We start from the raw sequence: 14,291 nt of genomic DNA, 5'->3' as shown, positions 1-14,291 counted from the left end.
AAAACAGGCAAGAATGTTTTTTTGTTTTTTTTTTCCTCTGTTCCTTGTATAGGGGTAAATTAAGTTCCCCTCAACATTCAGCCTCTTAAAATAGTTAAATGCAAACACAAACATTTCAGCCTCGGAGTCGCCCCCTCTGAATATTCCTGGCCTTTGACAGTCGCGTATCCTCCAACTGCTCGTCACAGATCTTTGGCCAAGGAGATGTTACTGACAGTCAGTCACTAACAACCACACACACACTGCGAAAAGCAAACAGGGACCATCTGCTCTGTCTCCCTCAGGGCCAAAAACACACACCTGGATGGAAACAGGCCAGGACCCTGCCTTTAGCACAAGCACATGCTTACACGGACTCACACGAACACACACAAGGGAGGAAAACCGAGCGCGCGCACATGTGTCCAGTCCGTGAAACAAAGCAAATACATCCATATAGATGTGTTAATCCAACACACAAACGCTCAGATTGTGCACGTAGATGCACATCAGTGATCACGTTACTGGAATCACACACACGTCTAATGCTTCATTTGAGGCCAATGCGAGACTAGAGACGGAGAGTGTGTCAGTGGGGTTCCTCCTCCTCCTCCTCGTCCCCCTGCGGACCTGCTGACCTGTACATAATCTATGTCCCAATTCTCACCACAATGCGAAAGCATGCAGAATGACTGTCTTCTTTCTATGTTTTATTAAAGCACTATTTGAACACACACATTTATTTTTATTATTTTTTTAACCTGCAGCTTGTGTAAGTTTGGCCGTGGGGTTACTTTGCTTACACTGGAAAAGAGACAGGGCACAGACTGGACAGACCCCTATTTATCACACGGCTACACACACACACTACTCTCTTATTTTTTACTGGCTAGAGTAACCTCATGGGAAACACAACACAGATCGTGTTGTGTTTTCCAAGGTTCAAGTCTAAGGGTCACATGAATAAACCAGCAGGTTGACAATTTATTTGAGGTGGTTTGAGGTGAAGGACTGTTTAACTGATGAAAAAAAAAAAAAAAAAAGATAATAATAACACAGGGACCGCACCAAATGACGCAGCTGGCATCATGAGACACAGCGAGCACTAGCATATGACTGCCCAAGACCCATCTATCAACAGGCTTACCATCCTTATTGCCCTCTCACACCAAAAAGCAAAGCAATGTTAAGAAACATCTGTTAAAGTTCACTTAAGTTTATCATTGACCTTTGAGTCAGTAAATCTTCACATGAGTCCACTTTTATCAGAAATTCCAATACAATCTGTAAATCCTAACCAGCAGATTTTCCAGCACCGGGAAGATAAAAAATTCAGTGAGCCTTAAGTTAAGATTTTGCATGACACTGTGCGTAAATAAGTTCCTAAAGACTAAGTTGACATGTTTAAAAGTCCTTTCCCCATTATCTACAGCCACTTATTCTGTAAAGGTTCACAGGGTCAAAGAGGAGCTGAATGCCAGATGGGACAAGGCAAGATACACCGGAAGAATCCACCGGTCGATTTTTGTGTTCACAGGGCAATCGAGACAAAGCTCCCTGATTTGCTCATAAGTTTGCTGGAAATGTGGATTTCAGGAAATCAGGAAATGATGGGGAATAACTGAATCGAACATGTGGCATCAGCAGAGTGCGGGCGCTTCTGTGCTTTGTGAACCGATCATCCAGGCCAGTGGTTCCCAACCTGGTGTCCGTGAACGCTACGATACCTGAAATTGTCTGAAATTTCCGTGTTTTCGTGAAGGCATCATCTAAGTCTGCGTTTTTTTTGGGTTTTTTTTTCATCGAAGACACTGATGTCGGAAAGATGGAGAGTAAATTTGTGAAGCTAGGAGAATGTTTCCTAACTGCAAACAAAGGACTTAAAAATAGTAAAAATAATAATAACTAATATTAAATGTAAATTTTGCAATTTGGGGTTAGAATATGATATACAGTTGTTTTTGTATAAATTCAAACTGAATCAAATGGTTACATTGCTAATCTAATAATTCCGCAGGGGGGCGTGCTACAGCAGTAGCGGGCGCTCCAAGGAAAAAAGAACCACTGGTCTAGACTTCGCAAAGAAAACAGCACTTGAACGAGAAGACAGACACCTCCGACAGAGAAGACGCCCTCTGGAGGCATACAGCAACCAAGGGATGTACACAAACAAACACAAACAAAGTCAGTTTCAGAACAGTGGAGCAGGTATGAGCTAAATAATGAAATCAGATCAACAATCTGACTAAATTTTCAATGTTCACAGTTGAATGTCTTTTTAAACCACTATACAATCTACAAACACTCGCTCTGTGTCTCATCTTTCCTTCAAACTAACACAGCGCTGTTTAAGCCTCGCAGGGATCTAGAATATCACACTGGGCTACCAAGCAAGTCTTTACGTGGTTGAATGCCAAGCACTTGAACCTGTAGATATCAAGTATGTGCTGGCACAGCAGAGAACAAGCCATCAGATAAAAGCAAATCTGGAGAATAGTACAATCAGTCATTTTTCTTTCTACAATCCTGATGGATCTTTTAGCTCGGTTTTTGGTTTCACCGGCTACTGACATAAATATCTTGCTTTACAGCTGCGTAAATATCCAGTTTATTATGTTAGCGATACAGTTTTAAAGCTTTATTAATGTAAACATCTGCTTTCTGTGGCTGAGAATTGTAATAGATGTTAAACAAATCAGAAAGATGGGTTATAATTAGCTAAAAGACCTTTAGAGTTTGATTATCTATCTGTGGGTTATATATAAAAGATTTAAATGGATAGAGGTGCATAAGAAACAGCTGTGTGCCTCATCATTCTCCAGCCTCTGATCCCTCCCTGACTCTCACTTGTCTCCCTGATGCTTTCTTTTCACGTCCCCTCGCTGCCTCTCTCTTCCACCCTCAGCATTCCTGTAGGTGTTCTCCATGTTCTATTTATGTGACAAACGCACATCCGTCTGTCACATCGCACACTGGCACACACACAGACTCGCACAGACTCACACCACTCAACCTTATACTTGGCGTTTCAGCGCGGGAGACAAATTTTGACAAAGTTCACCTCTCGCCTTGAGAGTCGGGGCTCGTAAAACCCAATTATCACGTTGAATATTACTATTCTCCGTTACTCTCTGTTCCTGTCTGGCTCGCAGCGATTTGGACGCGGCTGGAGAGGACTCGCTGGTCCTGTCTGGAGTTAAGCATCTCGCTGAAAGTCATCTCGACAGCCCCGCTCTAAGGGGATGGCGCAGAGCGGAGATTCATGAGGATGACCGGCCGTTCGCAGCGTTTTACACGTTATGATAACGGCCTCTCCTTCATGAAAAACTCATTTCAGTTTGTCAGAGTGAAAAATGAGGGGGTGAAGTATCTCGGCCTCACCTCAGAATAAATGCACGTGTCATCCGGGTCACGTGTTTAAGAAATGTCAAAGAAATCAACTTTAAAAAGCTCTAAAACAACGACCTGGTGGGAAAATGTCATTTTATTTATCATTCAAGTGTAACTTCTAATCCGTGTGAGCAGAGAAAGGGATTTCCCTGGCCAGCCTTTAAACTTTAACCCCCTGAGACCGTAAATTTGTTAAATTTCATATCAGACTAGAATCGTTAATAAGCATAAATAAATAAGCTTTAACCACAGATTTGACTTTTTTCCTGTGATCGTCCGTAGAATGAATCCAGTCACGTTTTTACCGACTAGTGTATTGACCCTTTGCCACCACTAGATGGCAGACTAAAGTGTCCACTAATGAGGACGACGGGTTTAAATGAAGTAGACTAAGCTGCAACAAAACCTAAAACTTAATGTCCCCATATGAGGACGCAGGGTCTCATGAGGTTAAAGTGTGTAAAAATGCTTTCCTGTAAAGGCATGACATCAATGAGAGATCATTATGACAGCTTGATGTAGATCTGTAACTGAACTGCCACATACTTACATTTATTTTAACTTGATTTCTGCAGAATTAAGAAAATTCATTTTGCCATTTTAAGACAATGAACACCAAACTCGCAGAGAGAGAAAATTGGATTTTTTAAATTAAATGACGAGCCTAATTACACTTAGGAAAAAATATTAGCAGTCCGTGACAGTGAATAATGCGTTAGGCAGAAGAAGTCTTTGTCACTGGTAGAATCCGTGATAACAAAAATAATATCGTTCAGACTCTGGAAAGCACAACACTGATACGGGACAGATAGCATCAGCTCAGGTCTATTGTGTACCACAGGAAATTAATCCAAGATGCAGGCTGGGCAAACAAAAACGCGCACACAATCAGGAGCTCACGCACGCAACTGTAGCGCAGCACACACACACACACACACACACACACACACACGTGCATGCGCATCAACACACTGACGCACAACGGGCGCAGGCAAAAACACACATCATGCTTTATCTAATCTTGGCTGCTGCATACATAACAAATACGAGAAAACGTACCGTTGAGACTCGATAATTAACACAAAGACGGGGAAGCACTGAGCTAATTCAGGAGTGTGTAGTGGTTAATGGGAGGGAAATTGTAACTCCCTGAGGCTCGTCCTACAAAGAGGAGCATACTCGCATAGCCAGTTTTCCAGGTTAAATGAGAATAAAGTGGGTGGAAAGGGGTCTGTGTATGAACAGTTACCATCACAATGAGGTGGAATAAATAGTGTAGAATGTAGTTTGCATTTAGACGCCATTAGGAGCGTTTAAGTAACGTAACGGCCAACTGGCAGCAGATATAGGGCCCATACATTTTTCTGTACTTCAAATAATAAACAGGGGAAAATTACTTATTTCTTTTATATTGTTGTGTAAAACGTAAAATGTTAATGCGACTGTGAAAATTAAAAAAAACTGCTGCATTTTCTTTTAATGAACCCACAAGTAGCCTACATCTGGAATTTGTTCTATATGTGTTCTATATTAAACTCAGTCTAGTGCTGTATATAAAGCAACATTATCATTATTTTGCATTCAATATTAAGCTCCCTTTACTAACAGGTTGGATTCATGTTAATGTGTATTTAAAGAAATTAAAAATTTTAAAAAATATATAACAATGTCGAATCAACCAAAGATGATGCGACCCCCCTGCAGTACCTCTGCGGACCCCTAGGGGTCACGGACCCTCTGTAGAAGATCTACGCTTTATTTAGAGCTGTCATTATCCACTCACAGCAGACTTACACTTCAACCAGACACAAGGTCACTTAAGGTTGTTCTGGGAAGATACCTGTGACAATGCCGGTTCAGCAGAGAGCACAGATGTTTTGAATCTTAAACCTGTATGCCCCTTGGACAATATGTAGAGTGAGGTCAGTTTAGAGTTATAGGTCTTTTCTATGCATTCCTCTTAGTCCTGACCCACCATTTCTGAGGTCACTCTCTTAAATCAATTCCCGTCCCCTAACGGATTTCATACGTAACTTCTCATGAAGTGCACAAAACCGTTTTACCGACTTTGGCTGGCTCTACAGCCTCGAAACAAAGAGACAGCAGCATTAGCATTTGGACTGTTATAGTGGGTTTTTGTCTGATTCTTGGTTAGTGTTCAGCCTAGGAATTTCCTCTGTGTCCACATGTGTTGCTTTTCAAGCGAACCCAGCAAAGACTCTTTAGTAGACGGCTAATGGCTAGTAAGGCAACACTGCTTTCCAGCGCGTTTACAAGGGTGTATCTTCGCATACAGACCTATGAAACTAGACAGCGTAGATTGCCTTTAATGTAACACTCTAAAAGCTCTTTTAGGATATGGTGGGACATAGACATCGTAGCCTACGATTTCTATCTGTGCGCTCATCAGTCTGGCTCGCTCTATAAAAACAAAACTGAAACGCTAGTCAATGCTGTGCCTTTTTTGCCAGTCAGGTTAGTTTTTGTGTCTACTTCCTGCTTCACTTTCAACAATGAGTCATACAAACATTTGGATCTCTGGACCTCCTCCGTCAACCTGCCTCGCAGCTGTATGTAGCTACACCTCTGGGTAAGTGCACGTCAGCTACAGCGCTGGGGTCTGCACATGGTCTGCGCTGTTGCTATAGCTATGGCGTCAAATTAGCTGGGATTGCATAGAGAGATATATTTCGATTACAATCGGTTTCACAGGGGTAGAATATTCCTTTTCCCAAGCCGATCGAAAATCAAGTAAATGGAACAATTTCAGAACCGCCGGAAAACCTTGAAGACAGGCGACTATAAGGCTAACACAAAAGGCAACGCAAAAGTGATCCTGACCCCACCAACTTTCTGAATCAAGCTGTTGCTTTAAGAATAAACGTGTAATAACAATATCAGCTACTATGCTGATCAGACGAGAGATCAGTAACGGGATTATTTTATAGGATTTAGATTATCCAGAACCACATTTCATTTCAGTAGGTGGCGGTAAAGCACCGTGAAGTTGTTTGCCAACCGCCACTGTAAAACGAACGGGATGTTTTCATAGATCTGCGCATGTCACACTTCTGCCGATTAAAAATAGTCGTGCATGAAAACATCAGAAACATCTGAAACCTTCAATCGAAATGATTTCAGTCGGAATGAGAAAAAAAAGTCTCCATGTAAACCCAGCTAGTGACGCAGTGAGAAGTGGTTTTCAGGGAGCTTTTGCAGATAAATCACCCACTGAAGTGAAATCATACTCAGCATTTGCAAGCTTATGTCAGAATATAGTAATGAACTAAACTGGTCAATCCTGAATAACGTTTAACTTTTCATGAGCAGTGTCATTAGGTAAAAGTTTCATATAAAAAAAAAAATCTATAGATTATCTGAAAAATAACAATGTGTAGCACTCCAAATTACAATATGACTTCCATTTAATATTCATTATATGTGAATGGCTGTATGAAATTCAATAATGAGTTAATAACATATCAAGGAACAGTTACAGTACCTGTTCTGAAGAAGGAGCTAAAAAGATGCACATGAGATTAGGTGTGCATTCTACAAAAGTTATAGGAACTGTGAACAAGTTCCTGTGGTACAACAGTGTGTTGTCAGGTCCTTCATGTTGATGCAAAGCCTTGAGGCCCGAAGGCTGTTTTAGCCTTTGATGTAGAACTTATGCAGCGAGCTGGCTCTAACATCAACTACAAACCAGGCCAACATGTCAAGCACCGAAGACTGACTTATTGTTAAACGATTTAACTGAATGCTACGGCCGTTTTCTCCCCGGCATCGTCCGCTCGGTGGCAGACTGAGCGGAGCAGAGCCTGGGACATTTAAACATGTCCTGTGTTTACATTAATCTCGGGGGCAGGAAGCGGCTCAGTTCCCTGACTGGATGTTCCCGGAGGAGGGGCGGTGCAAAAGAAATGGAGCTGTGGGCGGAACACGGAGGAAATCACGGCGCTCCAACCCTCCACCCTACCTTCCCCTGCCTTCATCAACACGATCACATCAGATTTATGTTTTGCCCAAGTTCATTTGGTTTGCGAAAACATGTTGTTTTCAGTCTGTTGCTCGGTGGCAGGAGCGTTTACGTGCAAATCTGCCAGCTGGTGAAGTGCGGCTGAGGAACTTGAAGGTTCCTGGTGGAGATATCACAACTAGAAGAAGACATTTGACTACCACATGTGCACTTTAAGTCCCTCGGGACATAGTAGAGATACCACAGCGAGATGCAGCTACAATAATATCAGGAAAAGAACATGTGAATGCAAAGTGTCTTTAAGCAACTACAAGGTTGTCATCTGTCGCCTGCAACACATTGAGCAGACTGATAATCGCATTTAGATGCTTAGTGTTATTAGCCTGTCATTGCGACCAATACCTGAAAGCGGACGGGTTCCCACTGTAGTGACACTCTGACCAGAGCAGCCTTACTGTAGCTATGTCTCATCCTCACCACAGCTGACCCGAGCCTGCTGCGCCTCAAAAAGCGGCCATCAAATATTAATTATGTTATTTCCGACGTTCCTGTTATTCCTCAAACGTGGCTGCAGCGATTCGCATAGAAACAAACACACACACACACACACACACATACATACACAGAGGTGGCACACGTGTGACCGACAAGTGGTCAGCTACCACGCACACACAATACAAATACAGGTAATAAAACGTGCATGTGGACACACTCCGGACTGACCAGCCAAGTTCCTGCACTCACTGCGGCTGTGTCAACGCCGCTGCCCTCGGTTGTGAAATAAGGTCTGAGTAGAAAGAGGCCAGTCACATATCCTCCTCAGTTATCCTGTCACAGCTCAAAGTGACGCCTTCGGAAACGTACCGGGACGGTGAGCCGAGGAGAGACGGCGCTCCTGCCAGTCCGTGTCCCTGCCTCTTGTCCGTCTTCTCCTGTCTCGCCTCTCTTCTGTCCGTCTTTCCCTCTTTTCCGTCTCTGCCAGCTCTCTTCTTCCACTGGTGGCTTCCCCGCTGCTCTGCTCGGGCGCTCCCGTGACGTCACGACGGTGAATTGCGCGCCCCCGAGACGTAACACTCCCCCCCACATCCCTCTCCCTCCCCCCCTATGCTACCCTCTCCCCTCCGACGAGCCGTCCCTTCCTCTCGCCCTCCCAGCCGGGGAGCGGGCACGAGCATCCGTGAAAACTAAGAAGGTGGCTCTCAGTTTGAAATTTAGATTTATTTTTGATAAAAATAATTCACAAAACAGTATATTGATCTCAATAAATATTTTTAATATTATATAGTAAGAAGCATTCATAGTTTTCCTTTTTTTTTAGAATTAATGAACTCGGACTCTAAAAATACAGATAATGCAACATTAACAATTTAACACCTTGTCATATTTAATATTTTATAGATAGATAGATAGATAGATAGATAGATAGATAGATAGATAGATAGATAGATAGATAGATAGATAGATAGATAGATAGATAGATAGATAGATAGATAGATAGATAGATAGATTTACCATGATGGATTGTATACTGGAGCTCACGTGGAAGGCCTGCATGATTTCATCTGACAGATAAGGTTAGGAATTACTGTCCTTGATCGGCAACAGCCCTGAAGTGTACACATGTCACAGTTTTTCATCCTTCCTCAACCATGACAATCACATTCATTTTTTTACTGAATGTCATCTTTCTAGTGTAATGCTCATAAACTGTATTACAGATATGAGATATGTTCTTTTTGATGGGCCAATAGTCTTCATATATATATATATATGCTTGTGTGTACATATATGTGTGTGGCATATTTCATATCTGGTCACTGTGATCACATTGTGATCTTCATCCATCCTACACAGTTACACATCTTCCTCAAGAGATCTTTCCATCTAGACACTGACTAAACAGGCACACACACACACACACAAACACAGACAGACACACACACGCATTTACAGTGTCCCAGTTCCCTGGGCGCCAGTCAGTCAGCCAGCTGAGGTATAAATAGTCTGCTGGCTAAAGTTCCCCTTGAGAGAAACACAGTGGACCAGCGTGAGCTTCTGAACTGTGTCTGCTAACAAAATCAACAAGTTTTTTTTTATTTTGGTTACTCTAGTTTCACGTGTGATTTATGGATGTTTTTAATCCACTGGAAGGCTTTGTGGTATAAAACACAACTCATTTCTTAATGTAACAAATAAATTAACTCACTGCCTTATCTCATCCATAAGGTATAAGCTACAACTCTAGTAATAGTTAAGGAGAAGCAACATTTTAATATATTGACTTTTATTGCGCAATAAAATAATTACATAATTCATAAAACTCATACATGTGTTTATTTAAAAATGACTTTAACTGATAGATATTAATTGGCCATACATGCAAAAATGATTCACATTCAAAACTGATGTATGTCTTACATGTCTTATTGACAGCACGGTTATATGAAGTTATACTTAAAGTCAAAGAAGTGATTAAAAAGATGCGTAATCCTTAAGCTATGACTTTCCCCATGACGCCACTGTTCAAGCCTTGTTTTTTTTTGTTTTGTTTTGTTTTGTTTAACAACCTCTTGAGTCCATCATGAAAAGAACAACACTGAAACAATGGCGCCACCATCTAGTCAAATAAAGGCATTGCAGCTGCCCTTCCTTATACTAATATAATAATAATATAGTTAGAAAAACAACAAAATACTATTTTTTTTATTATTTTTTTTTCCATTAGCATAATAAAAATGCATTGTTTCATTATCAGGGCATCAGTTCACTTGGTGGGATGTACTACGCAGCATGTAAATATTTGTCCTCAAAGTCTTAGAAGTGGGAAAAATTGGCAAGTGGAATGATCAAAATGACTTTGAAAAACAGCTGCTCTTGGGGATGTGGGGATCTGATCAAAAACTGGTCCAAGGAAGGAAAAGCAGTGAATGGGGTCATGGGCGGCAAAAGCACATTTGAAGGCTGAGTCATCTGGTCCAATTCCACATATGAGTTACTGAAGCTGAAAAAATTAATGAAGTTAATTCTGATAGAAAGGTGTCCGAACACACAGGGCATCACAGTTGCTTGGGAATAAGGCATCAGGGTATCCATGGTGACCTCTGTCCTCTGCAGAAAGCTTCTACAATAGACACATGGGCATTAGAATTGGACCAATGGGAGAAAGTGGCCTGGTCTGATGAATCACACTTTCTTTTATTTATTTCTCTCACCGACCAGGGGAACATATGGCACAGAGATGCAAAGAACATGGGGGTGTGTTGGTTACGTATCAAAGAAACATCCACATAAATGCCATGACCCAGCTCTCCCAGAGTCCGGGTCCTGCTGTGGCTGATTGGTGGCACCATAGGTTGCACAGTCTAGCGGACGACGAGCACATCGTCAAAATAATTTCCAACTAATCCAAAGGTAGGAAACAGTTTCACTCTGCTGCTTAAGGAAGTGTTGGCTATAGAATACAGGAGAGTTTTCAGTAATGACGGAGTCTCAGTGAAGTCACAATCCAAGAAGGAGGAGATCCGAGTCCTGGTTTCCACGTCATAGAAGGAGACCTGTTTCTTCTCATAATCGACAAACACTCCAACAGTCTTAAGATCCTCTCTTGGGCATCTGGCAATACGCTCAGCCTCAAAATAGCACAGGTATGGGGTGTACATTGAAACAAGTAACCAGCGTCCAGCTCTAGGCATGAGAATGTTTCCTGTCTCCAAGCGAATGGACTCTTTGGCCACGCCCACGACCCAGCCTTTACATTCACTGACATCAACCTCATAGTAGAATCTGCCTGAGGAAAACCCCTCTGATCCAAAGACAAAGGGATTATGTTCAAACCTTCTACTGAATAAAGTAGGTTGAAAAGGTTGATGTTTACGAAATGTGAGCACCTTCCCATCCTCAGACACGTAGAGTTTCTCATTGGCTGTGTAGGTATCCAGAGTCACATCCACTGCATCATTCTGCTGGATCATCATCAGCTTGTCCTGAGGTGGATTCCACGATACTTCATCAAGCACATTGGGATAGGTGCTAAATATTTCAGGCTCTTTGGAGGTATCACAGCCTTCAGACAAACTGACCTCACGTATAAGCCTCTCCATCTCATTACTCATCCATCCGTCCACCCGATCAACTGATTTTTTAACCATCGGCACATAAGTCTGTTGACTGATGTCCGAAAGGTCTTCTGTGAATGGAGGGGCAGTGTTAAACTCCATGTGCTCAGGCAAGTTAAGGGATGGCCAGCTCTTTAGCAGAAAGAAGTGGTCCTGTGTCTGTAAAAGCTGCTCTATTTCAAGTCGTCTCTTCCTCAACTCAGAAACCTCTAGTTCCAGCTGTGCTATACGGACTTTGGCTTTTGTCTGCGCGCCTTTCTGCTGACTCTGGACCATGTCGGTCAGCTTGGTCTGTTTTCTTTGCAGAGACGCCACCAGACCAGCAAAAACCTCGACGATGACTTTGATCTCCGTCTCTGACCTTTTCTCGCTCCGTTGGATTGAGCATTTAATTTCCCCGACACTTTGACATTTTGAGTTTTCCTTTACTTTAATTTTGGAGGTCACGTTCTGAAGCCAGGTTTTCCTCTCCTTGAAAGCACGCTCTAGCGGAATGACTTCATGCGTCACGTGGTCGTCTTTTAGGCACATGAAGCAAACGCACGCCTCGTCTATCTGACAGTAGAGCTCCAACATCTTGTCATGCTTCTTACAAACCCTGTCCTCCAGGTCTGGCAAAGGGTCAACCAGTTGGTGCTTCTTAAGATTTGGAACTCTCTGATGAGGCTCCAGGTGAGACTGGCAGTACGACGCCAGGCACACAAGGCACGTCTTCTGGGCCTTAAACTTAAGCCCGAAGCAGACGTCACAGGGCACCTCGCCTGGTTTGGCAAGGGTCTCTTCTCCATCCTTCACCGCTGTGCTCTTAATATGCTCCACCATGTTTCTGAACTCTGTGTTGACCTTTAGCTGTGGTCTTTTGGGGAACCTTGTCTTACAGAGAGGACATTGTTTCTGACTACTGCTGTCCCAGTATGATTTGATACAAGCCTTGCAGTAGTTGTGTCCACATGGTGTCGAGACAGGCTCAGAGAAGATTTGCAGACAGATTGAACACAGGAACATGTCCTCACTTGAGAAGCTGCTAGCTGAAGCCATGCCTAGTGGAAAGGAAAGGACACTATTGAAATTTTTGAATTTTGAAAGTCAAATGACCTACATGTCTATGTGATACCTGTATTCTGCAGCTTAAAGCATGCATGTGCAGAGCGGCTACGCTTTAGGCCCAGACTTGCATTAAGTGCTATGAATTAAATGCAATAGTTTTACTGTAGGCTGGACTTAATCAGCAAGACTCGCCAGAAGATCTTAACAGTAATTGTTAACTAGTTGAAGCTATTTGCTATTTATTATAGTATCAAATCGAAATCCCATTCTTGCATTTGCAGTAGCAAACAGCAACAATATCTCCATGCTGAAACAAAAAGAGACAAACCTCCCAAGCGAGGGAGACTTTACTTTGGAGAATCAACAGCTGACATGACTGAGCTCTGTTGGATTCAGTTGGTACAACAGTGAACGCAGGTGCTGCAGAACACCAAAGTCTTGTCTTGCAGTTTCGGTTTCCAGAGTCAGGACCTCTAGTTGCCTTTCCAAGCTTGGATTCATCTATTTGATCTCATCTAATTCTGGACACTAATGTGTTACACGTAAGGAGCATAGGTGTAATTTCTAGAAAGAAAAGCATTAACATTGTTCACAGCAACTGCCAATGTTGTTGATCTCGGCAACATGGTGTCTCTTGTTTTTTGGTTGGCAGGGCGTTACAAGTGTGCCCTTTATTTCCTTATATGTTAACTCCCTACCCTGATGTGTTTATGAACATGAAAAAAAAACAACAACAACAAAAAAAATTGCGAGAATAGCAATAAATAATTTAAATAATTTAATTAAAATAAACAAACACGTTAAAAAATAAACACTTTAGTCCCTTTAGTGATATAATTTGAAATGGGAGTTTTTGTATTTCAGCATCCAACAGGCATATCTATAATCGTGGTATTTCCTGTTTTTAGAACAAGATTTTAAAAAAAGTAAAAAAAAAAAAGAAAGAAAACTGCTTAAAAAAATATTGAACTTTACCTTCTGAGACGTGTTCGTTGAGTAAGTTAGTTTCAGTTAAGTTTCGTTTCTGAGAAAAAAATAATCGTGACGCGGAACATTCTTTCGCTTTCCCCCCACCTCTTCCGGTCTAGATCTGAGATTGCACCCAATACACTGAACGCACCACACAGCGTCCTACCAACCGACAGCACCCAACGTGAACACAGTTCATAACAGGCCGAATGCACTATTCTTCTAATATAACACTTAATATGTTATTCTTTCACCCCCCCAATATAAAACTACAAGACTCTTAAAGCTGAAGTTCAATCAGTAATCACGTTTTCTTCCGCTAGATGGCACTGCTAGCTAATGAAAGTGTGCAGATCATTCAAATCTGCTCTGCAAAAACTGCATACATCGATCATGCATGACATTATGACCCTTACATTATCCTAATATTGTTCAGAACTCCCTTGTGCCCCTAAAACGTTGTGACTCGTCCTCTCTGTGGATCATCCCACAGATATTTGATCAGTTTGGGATGTTGGGCCAGGTCAACATCTTGCCCAGTTCTTCATGTTTTTTTTTTTTTTAGTTGTTCCTAAAAAGATTCGTGTGTGTGTCTGTGTCAGGTTGCATCCTGCTGCTGTCAAGGAGTCATTCACACTGGCCAATGCAAGGTCCAAGAGTTTCCTTGCACAATACAGACTTGTCACGAGATGGTCAATGTTATTAATTATAAACTTCAAATGGTCATAATGTTACGCCTGATCATCATAGTGTATGTGCTTGCAAATGTGTGGCATTTGTGTAAAACACAAACAGACACATATTTTTTATTT

At 42.0% G+C, this 14,291-nt stretch overlaps 2 protein-coding genes across 14 annotated transcripts in view; both read right to left on the bottom strand.

Moving 5' to 3' along the window:
• LOC124999776 (ELKS/Rab6-interacting/CAST family member 1-like) overlaps positions 1–8,377 on the bottom strand; it is a 129,000-nt gene extending 120,623 nt beyond the window's left edge. For 12 of the 13 annotated variants that reach the window (XR_007111227.1, XR_007111228.1, XR_007111229.1 and 9 more), the window contains exon 1: positions 8,213–8,377. The gene's annotated coding sequence lies outside the window, so the exon portion shown is untranslated. Of the gene's footprint in view, positions 1–8,071; positions 8,185–8,212 lie in introns of those variants that run through there. The other variant, XM_047574799.1, reaches the window with a different exon arrangement.
• A 1,236-nt stretch (positions 8,378–9,613) lies between these two features.
• On the bottom strand, positions 9,614–13,567 carry LOC124999752 (E3 ubiquitin-protein ligase TRIM47-like). The gene is made up of 2 exons (XM_047574761.1): positions 13,486–13,567; positions 9,614–12,503 (listed from the first exon to the last, which is right to left on the bottom strand). Exon 2 carries the CDS (start codon positions 12,499–12,501, stop codon positions 10,711–10,713), a length of 1,791 nt encoding a protein of 596 aa, XP_047430717.1. The 5' UTR covers positions 12,502–12,503; positions 13,486–13,567; the 3' UTR covers positions 9,614–10,710.
• Between the last annotated feature and the right edge of the window lie 724 nt (positions 13,568–14,291).

This window comes from Mugil cephalus, chromosome 22 (genome assembly GCF_022458985.1).
Source record: "Mugil cephalus isolate CIBA_MC_2020 chromosome 22, CIBA_Mcephalus_1.1, whole genome shotgun sequence".
Lineage (NCBI taxonomy): Eukaryota > Metazoa > Chordata > Actinopteri > Mugiliformes > Mugilidae > Mugil > Mugil cephalus.
This window is presented reverse-complemented; position numbering and strand designations above follow the sequence as displayed.

What these genes read in the sequence shown, in the direction of transcription:
- LOC124999752 (XM_047574761.1), bottom strand. Translation starts at nt 12,501, where the DNA reads ATGGCTTCAGCTAGCAGCTTCTCAAGTGAGGACATGTTCCTGTGTTCA.